At 48.9% G+C, this 11630-nt stretch overlaps 1 protein-coding gene across 1 annotated transcript; it reads right to left on the reverse strand.

Moving 5' to 3' along the window:
- Window positions 1-389: 389 nt before the first annotated feature.
- Window positions 390-920, reverse strand: LOC112189501. Its single transcript, XM_024328842.1, has one exon. It carries the CDS (start codon window positions 918-920, stop codon window positions 390-392), a length of 531 nt encoding a protein of 176 aa, XP_024184610.1.
- Window positions 921-11630: the final 10710 nt, after the last annotated feature.

Consider the following 11630-nt stretch of genomic DNA (forward strand, 5'->3'; position numbering starts at 1 on the left):
GACTGCTTTTGATTGCGAATGAGGATTCTTCTCTTCCTTAGTGGTAGCTTCGCCATGTGTATAGCAGTAAGTATCTGCCTTGTTCACTGACTCTATGTTGATTTTCTCAAATGTAGATGTTGGAGCCGCTTCGCTGGCTAGATCAAGTTTGATCAAGGCCTACAGTACTTGGCGAAATAAGATGCAGAATAGCTAACTGTTTGCTGCCATTTAATCCTTCGCGAATCTTATGCTGAAGAAACTGTCTACGACTCCTCTAAGTCCCAAACATTGGGAAAGTATTTCTTCAAGTATCAGCCATTGATAGGGTTATGATAGACATCTCCATCCAGGTACTTGAGATGAAAAGCTCCTTTCGCTAAGATTTTATAGATGATGTACGGGCCTTCCTATCTTAGAGTCCATTTGCCGCGACCATCTAACTTTTCGCCAAGTGGGAGAACTGCTTTCCAAACCAACTCTCCTTCACTGTAACTCCTCCCCCGCGTCCGCTTATCATAGGCGTGAGCGACTCGTTGCTTTTCCATGACCAAACTATCTAAAGCCTCCAAGCGCTTTTCGCTAAGGTTTTCATGTTCCTGCCACATAGCCTGAACGCAGTCTTCTCCAATGAGATGATGTTGCTCTTGAACTCGTAATGATTGGAAGTTGATTTCCAAAGGCAGGACTGCATCATGGCCAAACATCAAAGCATAAAGTGTTGTCGTGGTGGGATTCCGCTTAGATGTGCGGTAGGCCGAAAGAGTCTCATAAAGTGTCTCATGCCATTGTCGCGGATTAGCTTCCAACATTTTCTTCAGCAAATTGATAATGATCTTGTTACTGGCCTCCGCTTGACCGTTAGACTGAGCATAATAAGGACTAGAATGGACGAACTGTATTCCCCATTCTCTTGCCAGTTTATCAACTTCACCACCCATGAAAGCCGCCCCCCGGTCCGAAACAAAAACTTTTGGGATCCCAAATCTGCAGATGATGTTTCTGAACAGGAATTGTCACAACGTGCCACCAGATGCTTCCTTCAAAGGTTTTGCTTCAACCCACTTTGTAAAGAAATCAGTCGCGATGATGATGAACTTGTGTTGAAGTGATGAATGTGGGTGAATCATTCCAATTAAATCCAGCGCCCATCCTCTTGCGGGCCAAGGCTTTATAATGGGCTGCATTGGAATATTAGGGACATGCTGGACCGGCCCATGATCTTGGCAGTCCAAACAACCTTTAGCCAACGCAATACAATCCTTCAATATACTGGGCCAAAAATATCCATGTCGTTTGAGCAACCATCGCATCTTTGGACCTGCTTGGTGAGCGCCGTAAATGCCAGAATGAACTTCGGGCGTGAGTTGTTTCGCTTCGCAGCCACAAACACATCTGAAATCCACGTTATCTTCTCCTCGTCTGCGAAGTTCATCACCTCTGAGGAAGTAGTTGAGGGCAAGATAGCAAATCCTTCTATCCGTGGTCTGATCAGGATGCTTGAGATAATTGATCAAAGGGATGTGCTAATCCACGTCAATGGATTCTAGGGTTGAGACTGAGGTATCGTCTGGAGGATCTCTTCTCACCATCGATGAAGGAAGCGTGCGACGTCGACTTTAAGGATTCTCTCGCGCATGCCATATCTCAATATTACCCCTGTTGCCAGCTGGGCCAACTCGTTCGCGGCGAAATTTCGTTCGCAAGGAATGTGCTCAAGATCCACATCATCAAACTGGTCCAACAGTTCTAGTGTCCTATTTAAATAAGGGACCAGCCTGAAGCTAACGCATCTGAACTTTTCGCGAAGCTGATTGATGACCAGGAGAGAATCTCCAAGTATTTGTACATCTCTGACTCCCATTTCCAGCAGTACTTCTAGGCATATGATTAAGGCCTCATATTCAGCCTAGTTGTTGGTACATTGAAACTCCAACTGGAATGAGTAAGAAAAGTGATCTCCAACCGGATTCTCCAGTGCAATTCCTGCTCCGGCCATGGTATCTATTCAGGAACCATCAAAGTACAATACCCACGACTGTAACATGACCGCTACCTGGCCATCGGTGGAAGGTTCGGAGCAATGTATATGACATGCCTTTGCCCATAAATTTGCCGCGACCTTTAGCTCGCGAAGCTCTGGAGCGTCTAGCATGGGATGATGCGCTAGAAAATCCGCGATGGCTTGACCCATCACAGCCTTTTGAGGCACATATTGTAAAGAAAATTATGAAAGAGCCAAGATCCATTTGCCAATTCGGCCCCTAAGAATGGGCCGCGACAACATATATTTGACCAAATTGGTCTGAGCGATTATGCATGTAGTAAATGACAACATGTAGTGGCGCAGCTTACATGCAGAGAAGTATAACATTAAACATAGCTTTTCCATTGTTGTGTACCTAGTTTCGCAATCTGTTAACGTTCTGCTAAGGTATGTAGAAGATGGCATGCTCCACTGCCGCTTCGTCATTTTGTGCCACCAAGCTGCCTATTGAAGCTTCCGCCGCTGAGATGTAGAGTTTGAGCGGTTGGTTTGGTTTTGGAGGAACGAGAATTGGTGGATTGGTTAGGTAGGCCTTTATGCTATCAAAGGCCTCTTGATGCTTCACTTCCCACACAAATTCTGTTTGTCCTTGCAGCTTTAGTAGAGCAGAAAAAGGCTGAATCTTGCCGGCGAAATTGGAAATAAACCGTCGTAGGAAATTGATTTTTCCCAACAACCTTTGCAACTCCTTCTTTGTCCGCGGAGGCGAGGCATTGATAAACTACTTTAGCTTTATCTTCTGATACCTCAATGCCTCTCTGATGTACAATGAATCCCAAAAAATCACCTGCTTGAACCCCAAACATACATTTCGCAGGGTTTATCTTTAGCTTGTGACGCCGCATATGTTCAAAAACTTTTCTCAAATCCGCAATGTGATTACACTGCTGCTTGGATTTAATGACTACATCATCTATATAAACCTCTAGAATCTTCCCTAAGATGTCATGGAAGATTAGGTACAGTGCTCGCTGGTACGTGGCTCCTGCGTTCTTCAAACCAAAAGGCCTGACCACGTATTCGAAAACTCTTACGAAACCTGGGCATCTAAAAGCAGTTTTGTGTCTATCTTCTTCCGCCATTGGAATCTGATGGTAACTGGAAGTTCCGTCTATTAAGGAGAGAAGTTCATGACCAGCTACTGCGTCCACCAACATGTCCGCTACTGACATAAGGTAAACGTCTTTGGGAGTGGCCTTATTGAGATCACGGTAGTCGACGCATACCCTCATTTTGCCATTCTTCTTTCAAACTGGAACAACATTGGATAGCAACTGATTATACTTGGCTACCTTGATGATTCCTGACTTATGCATCTTCTCGACTTCCTCCTTAACCAACACCTGGGTTTCTGAGTTCATTCACCTGGACTCCTGCTTCACCGGATTTTGATCTGGGATAGTCAGCAGTTTATGGCAAACCAAGTCCGGAGATAATCTAGGCATATTTTCATATTTCTCTGTGAAAAAATCCTTATATTCCAGTAATAAATTGATGAGCCCCCATTTTTTATCAGGCTCTAAGTTCGCACTGATTGCCACTTCCATTGGTTCAGCGTCAATCCCCAAGTTCACCTTCTCTGTTGGATCTCTAACTTTTGGAAGAGTATCATCTAGCGCCGCTGGAGCTAGTTGGATAGGTTCTTCCTCCTCTTGATCAGAGAATCCTTCATCGAGGTATTCCAGTGTTGCTACTTGTGCATAGGCCTCTTTCTCAACTAAATATAAAGATAGTCTTTCGTATAAAGAGCGAAAGGCCTTACCTCTTCCTATGGGAGGTTGCGATCCATTAATTGATGTTTGAGGATGGCACTGCATGTCCAGGCCTCACGAGGTCGTCCTTCGCGACCGCGAGCCCCCATTATGCCAATTCGGATGCCATCACCCCTGTGGGGCGGCCCTTGTTATCAATATCAACAACTTGGAAAGGAGAAATTGGTTCCAGGTATTACCTCGCATCTACATAGCTGGCGGATACTGGGAAAGGTCGAGGGTCTGCCTTGATCACCTCCGCCTTATCTGCGACCCTGTCCCACACAATCAACTCTTGATGGAGGGTGGATGGGACACAATAACTCCTGTACATACTAGGGAGTCAAATAGGTTTGGCACTAGCCTCTGAGCCCCCTCGGTACTCCCAGGTACTACGCCATGGGCCGGGTTCACGACCCACCATGGCGGGCCTCACATGGGATGCCACCCTGGGCACCCAGGGCCCGGGGCAAGGCCAGTACAGCCCATCTATTTACGCAACAAGAGAGCTGATATGACATCAGAAGAACAACCTGTGTCCCACATCGAGGATGGGGGAGACTCCCTTCCCACACTTGAGTATAAAGACATTAGCACAACCACCTTTCACGAGTAATAACTCCTATATACACAGTTTGATCTCCACATCTATTAGTTTCTCACTCAGACATCGGAGAGGTATAAACCGTCCGGTACGGTTTATCCCTCTGACCTTGTGTTCTTGATACAGGGTTCAGGAGTTGATCGGTGCCCCAGACGGTATAGCATTCTGTGTGAGGTGCCCGGAGAAAGCCACCAGAAACATTGGCGCGCCAGATAGGGGCTCGATCGTGGATCATTTAGAATGGATGAGCCAGAAGCGGCAGGAGAAGTTAGAAGTGTCGCTCGGGCACTGATATTCACACCGGGAACTTCTTCGGCAGAAGCGCCCAGTGTTCCGGGAGAACTGCATGGTCTCGGATCCTTGGACCCCATAGTCCCGGAAGAAGTGACTCCGGTATCGGAGATGGATTCTATGCGAGCTGAGATAGCAGCATTCAGGGAGCAATCCCGGATCGATCGGGAACAAAGGAGTACCGATAGGGAAACAAACCGCCTTGCACAACAGAGAATGCAGGATTTGGAAGATGAAAACACAGCGCTGGCCCGAGCACTGGACAAGAGGCACCAGCACAACGAGGCACTCACCCAGGCCCTAGCTAGAGCATCCTCGCTAGCAACAGGTGTGAACACTGCACCGACAAGAGGAGGCCCTAGCACCGCTCCAGCACCTTCTGCGGAGGGCGGCCATCGGATAATCCAGGTACCAGTAGACTTGTTCCCGGAAAGCTTGAGGCATCTACCACCACCACCGTTACCGCAGCCAGTTCACAATATCCCACCGGTAACCGACGCAAACACGGCGGCTTTACTCGTACAAATGAGCAACTCCTTACATGCCCTACAGGCAAGGGTACAGGCCACAGAAAATAGAGACACCTGGAGAGCTATGAACAGTTACGAGGACCGCCCGGGGCCTTTCACCCAACAGGTTAGAGGAGCCATTCGAGCGAATGCATCTAAACCATTGAAGATTGACTATACGGGAGTTGGAGACCCCTATCAGCATCTCCAGGCTTTCCGATCACAAACAAGCGCCAAGGGATATACGGATGAAGTGTGTTGTAATATGTTCCAGGAGACCTTGTCAGGGGAGGCTTTGAGTTGGTTCTACGAACTGCCGGTCGGTTCTGTAGGGAATTTTAAGGAGCTAGCTGACAAATTTGTCGCTCGATTCATCTTACGCACCGATGGGATACACACACCAAAGGGCCTGTTAAAAGTCCAGCAGGGGGAAGATGAAACTTTGAAATCTTTTGTAAATCGATGGCAGGCGGCTACCGCTAAGTGCCGGGACCTTAATAAGGAACTGGCTGAGCTGGCTTTCAGGAGGGGCTTAAGGAGCGGAGAATTTCTCTACGGGATCAACCATAATCCTCCAGCTAGCTACGACGAGTTGATGGCCACTGCCATCAGACACGCCCAGGCCGAATTCGAGACTTACGGGGACAACCCCAGACCGGAGCTAAGATTCTCCTCACAGACCTCGACGGTCGGGGATGAAACACGAAAGAGGGAGTGGGTCCATAGCCATGATAGGTCACCCCATGCCTCGAACAAAAGAGGCAAAGAGTCCTCGTCCAGGTCAAACAATTATGGGAACACCCACCCTCACCGGGAGCCGAGGGCACAGCAGGCCCCACGGACACCACCACCACCCCGGTATGAGGTGTTCACAATCCTCAACGCTTCATACGAGACTATTTGGAACGAAAACAAGGATGAGATACCGGGACCACCCCCAAGGAAATTCCCGAAGAGTAAACTTACCCAGCAGGATACCGGAAGGTTCTGCACTTATCATGAAGATGCCGGACATAATACCAATCTCTGCGTTGCTTTAAAAAATACAATCGAGTCCCTCATCCAGAGGGGCAAGCTTCAACGATACCTACCTGCTAAGGAGATAGGAGCTGTAGACGTGTACGGCCAGATCTTCATGATCCACAGTGGGGGCCCGAAAGAGTTGCCCCCCCAAGGGAGGAAACGAAATTCTAGTTTCGGTCGTCCTGAAGTTTTCAACTTCCACAAGGCTCCGCAGCAAGACGGTGGCACCGGATGGACATCAGTGACGTTCCTGCAGGAGGAGGAGGCCGACCTAAGGATGCCCCATGATGATCCCTTCCTAATCACGCTCCAAATGGACCATTATATAATGTCCCGGGTGCTCGTGGACACCGGGGCCTCAGTTAGCGTATTATTCCGCGATGCTTACAACGCTTTGAACAGGGGAAGGTCCAAGCTGTCACAGGATAACGAGCCCCTAATTAGTTTTTCACGAGATATCGTCCAACCACTCGGATCAGATTACCTATCGATCACGATAGGCGAAAGCCCGAATTGTTCAACCATCAAAACAGAGTTCATTGTCGTGGACTGCGTCTCATCCTACAATGATATCCTGGGCCGGCCAGCACTCTGGCGTCTGAAAACCTTTATAGCATGTCACATGTTGATGATGAAAGTACCAACCTAGGCCGGCACTGCTACGATCCGGGGTGATCAGGCAGCTACAAGGAAGTGCTATTCTCTAACTGTATCACGCGGTAAGGGAAAGTCCGAAATGTTGCATGTAGCTACAAACCCTCTACTGGACATGTACGAGGATCCCAGGGCAGATACCGACTCCGACGAAGAACGGCCCGGTGCCGTAGAAGACATTGAAGAAGTGGTCCTATCAGAGCAGTTCCCGGACAAGACTGTTAGGATTGGTACAAGGTTGTCTCCGGTTGTCAGGGAAGAATTGATCTCGTTTCTTCGATCTAACACATCTGCATTCGCCTGGTCCTATGAGGACATGCCCGGTATACCGCCAGAGATAGCCACGCACAATCTTAGTATTGTTCCTTACTCAACACCGGTAAGACAAAAGCGAAGGGCCTTCACACACGAGAAGTACCGGGCTATCCAGGTTGAGGTAAAGAAGCTGATCGGCATCAACTTTATCAAGGAAGTAACATACCCCGGTGGTTAGCCAACGTGATAATGGTACCAAAGAAATCCCCGGGATCATGGCGCATATGTGTGGACTACACAAGCCTCAATCGGGCATGCCCTAAGGATAGCTTCCCGCTCCCGCGAATTGATCAATTAATCGACTCCAATGCTGGGTACCGGTTACTCAGTTTCATGGATGCGTTCAGTGGGTACAACCAAATTCGAATGAACCCGGCAGACGAGGAGCACACTGCCTTCACCACAGACAAAGGTCTCTATTGCTACCAGGTCATGCCTTTCGGGTTAAAGAATGCCGGTGCCACTTATCAGCGACTTGTCAACTCCATGTTTGCGGAGGTTATCGGTACTATCATGGAGGTCTACGTGGACGACATGCTGGTGAAGAGTCTAACTCGGGAGGATCATGTAGCCAACTTGTCAATCGTCTTCACCATCATATTGCGCAATGGGATGAGGCTTAACCCACAGAAGTGCATCTTCAGGGTCGAGGTAGGAAAGTTTCTCGGGTACATCTTTAGCCACAGGGGAATCGAGGCCAATCCAGAGAAGGTGCAGGCTATATTAGACATGGTGTCCCCAACCTACAGGAACGAGGTCCAATCTCTAGTAGGCAAGGTGGCCGCCCTGTCAAGATTCATCTCCAGGCTGACGGACAAGTGTACTCCTTTCTTCAAATTGCTAAAAGCCCAGCACGTCGAAATGATAGCCTGGACAGCGGAGCACGAGGCTGCTTTCCTTGGTTTGAAGTCATACTTGTCAGAGGTACCTCTACTCTACAAACCTGTTCCCGGAGAGATGCTTTATGTATATCTGGCGGCATCGTCAACGGCTGTGAGCTCAATCCTGATTAGGAAGGAATCCGATTGTGAATACCCAGTGTACTACGCTGGAAAAGGTTACACCGGGGCAGAATCCAGGTACCCGGACATTGAAAGAGTAGCACTGGCTCTCTTGGTATCAGCCCGAAAGCTCAGACATTACTTCCAGGAACACTCGATCACCGTTTTCACTAATCACCCATTAAGGCAGGTTTTACAGAAACCAGAAGTATCGGGCAGGTTAATTAAATGGGCCATCGAATTGGGGGAGTTTGATATCAAGTACCAGCCCCGGACAGCCATCAAAGGCCAGGCAGCGGCAGATTTTATTTCAGAATCAATCCCCTCCCATAACCCAAACCGGGAATCATCGGAACCACTAGCTGCAGATCCACCTCCGCCAAGCACTTGGCGATTATACATTGATGGAGCATCCAACAAGAAAACCAGCGGAGCTGGCATCCTGCTAATTAGCTCGGACGAGCAAGTCTACGAGTACGCCCTCAAGTTTGCCTTCAAAGCGTCCAACAATGTCGCCGAGTACGAGGCACTTATAGCAGGTCTGCAGATCGCACGGGAACTAGGGGTGCAGCACCTTAGTATCTTCAGTGATTCTCAGTTAGTCGTAAACCAGGTCAGCGGTAACTTTGAGGCAAAGGAGCCCCACATGTCCTCCTACCAGGCCTTGGCCCGGGCATTAGTTCAGAGGTTTACCTCCTACATTTTTACCCAAATACCGAGGGCAGAAAACGACAAGGCAGACGCCCTTGCAAAGCTCGCATCAACTTCTCCAAACCCTACCTATGGGGCCACCAAGGTCGAAATACTAGCAGGACCTAGCACTTCTAAGACGGTGTCAGAAATATTTGCCGTGGATCACACAGCTTCATGGATGGACCCAATTTTGAGATACATGATCGACGGCCTAGTACTGGATGATAAGGTCGAGGCCAGAAGACTACAGCTAAGGTCAGCTCGATACACGATCATGAATGGCAAACTGTACAGAAGGGGGCATTGCTTTCCCAACCTGAAGTGTGTAACGCCGGAGGAAGGTCACAAAATAATGAAGGACATTCACACTGGTGTATGTGGTAACCATGTTGGAGCCCGATCTCTTGCGCACAAGACCCTAAGGGCAGGATATTTCTGGCCAACCATGTCGGCTCTGGCCCAAACAATATCCAGTTCTTGCCACAAATGCCAAATGTATGCAAATATCCCAAGGGCACCGCCCATCGCCCTTTCCATCCTCCTGGCACCATGGCCGTTCTGTCAGTGGGGTTTGGACCTGATTGGTAAACTTCCCACAACAGTAGGACAGTTCAAATACGCCATTGTTGCCGTGGACTACCAAACAAAGTGGGTTGAGGCAGAACCTCTCGTCGCCATCACCACGGAAAAGGTCAAGAGCTTCCTATGGAAGAACATTTACTGCAGGTTTGGAGTCCCGGATACCATAGTCACGGACAATGGTACCCAGTTTGACAATGATGAGTTGAGGGCTTACACACAGAACCTAGGCACTAGGATCCTCTATGCTTCCCCGGCTCACCCCCAGACCAACGGTCAGGTCGAAGCTGTCAACAAGATAATCAAGAAAATACTGAAAAAGAAGCTTGACGAAGCAAAGGGTCTTTGGGCTGCTAAACTCCCGGAGGTGTTGTGGGCTATCAGGACCACGGCAACGGAGGCTACCGGGGAGACCCCTTTCTGCATGGCTTTCGGATCAGAAGCAGTACTCCCTATTGAAACACAAATCCAGAGTCCCCGGATCGAATACTTCGATGCGGGTACCAACTCACAGGGCCTGCACCTCGATGCCGATTTACTTGAGGAACGAAGAGATGTGGCGCACATGCATAACTTGGCAAACAAGCGGAGGATAGCTTGTTACTACGATGCCAAGGTACAGTCCCGGACATTAAAATTAGGGGACTGGGTCATGAAGCAAGTCTACCCAGAGCCCCGGGGACTGGATCCATCCTGGACAGGCCCTTACGAGATCATTGAAGAGGTAGGTCCCGTAACCTTTTTCATCCGGGACATGAACGGGGTCATTTCCAGGCATCCATGGAATACCCAGCGCCTACGGTATTACTATAAGTAGCTCTGGGAGCATCTTGTCCTAGCTTTTGCTTTTTTGAACATACAGCTATGGCAAGCTACCCATCGGGTACTCATTCTGTATTTAACCACCTTGTGGTATTTGAATGGAAAAATGAATTATTCAGACCATTTCTGGCATTTTTTTACCTACCCCGGACATTCCCGGACATAGCTATTGTCAGTTACTCTATTCCGGTAATAAGTGATGCAAACAAATACTTACGGTAACGAAAATCACAGAAATTTTAATTCCTTTCCAATTCCCATTCAAAGTCTGGATGTTTCCATTCACAAAAAGCCTGGACTACCAGACAATAAGATAATTGTTCAAAATAAAATAAAATTTTTTTACAACCGATCTCCACCGATACTCTGGGACCCACCGGCACCAGACTTGGCAGCCGCCTCCCGATCTTTCTTCTTCCTCTCCAGGAGACCCTGCTTGAATTTGGCTTCATCTAAGTATCCGGCCGCCACCCACTCCTTGAACTTCATAATGACAGCCTTATCTTGGGCAGCAGCTAGCATAGAGATGAGCTCTTCCGAGGACTTGTACTCCTCCACGGCCTCGTGCCTCTCCGCGGGAAGACGATCCTCCAGGTGGTCTGCCTTCTCCTTCCATGAGACGGCAGACTCTGCAGCCTTTTTCTCGGAGTCTCGGGTGTTTTTTACCTCTTCCCGTGCCTCAGCGACTTCACCCTCAAGCTCCGCGATCCGCTGCTTAGTGGCGGCCATCTCAGTCCTCATTGAGTCCCGCTCCTTCTCCAGCTTGGTCTTCTCGCCATGAAGATACTTCACCTGCCCGGAAAGATTGCTAACCTCCTCCTTCAGATGAGTATCTTCCTCACTGGCGTCAATGGCGTACACATTGAAGAGTGCCTACAGATACACCGATTAGTGCGTGTATAAAAATAAAAATAAAAAACGCCGTAGAAAATACAAGACTTACCCTCATCATTGATTCCCGGGCAAGACGGCGATTCTCCTGGGGAGTGTTATCCTTGGCCGGAACCCGGTCGAGGTCAATATCCTTCAGATCCCCAAGCATGGACCGCACGAACTTTTCATCGGCAACCCCGTACTCACTCAGCAGCTACTTGATGGGCTTCTTGGGGATTACCGGAATGGCGGGAGATAGCAGGCTAAGAGAAGGCGACGACTCTGGTCCTGGGTGATCTTTCTTCTGCCTCTTAGCACCAGTACCCTGGACATCCCTGCCAGTGTACGTCACCTCCTTATCATCCCGATGCCGATGCCTGTGGGATCTCTTCTTCTCACCAGGGAGTAAGGCCTCATCGCTCCCAGTTGAGCGAGAGGAAATCAGCAATGGGGCCGGTACTTTTCCCATCCCGGTGTCATTTATCGTGA

This window comes from Rosa chinensis, chromosome 2 (genome assembly GCF_002994745.2).
Source record: "Rosa chinensis cultivar Old Blush chromosome 2, RchiOBHm-V2, whole genome shotgun sequence".
Taxonomy (NCBI): Eukaryota; Viridiplantae; Streptophyta; class Magnoliopsida; order Rosales; family Rosaceae; genus Rosa; species Rosa chinensis.

Bases quoted from the DNA above. Each gene is read 5' to 3' on its own strand.
- LOC112189501 (XM_024328842.1), bottom strand. From the start codon at position 920: ATGGGTGGTGAAGTTGATAAACTGGCAAGAGAATGGGGAATACAGTTC.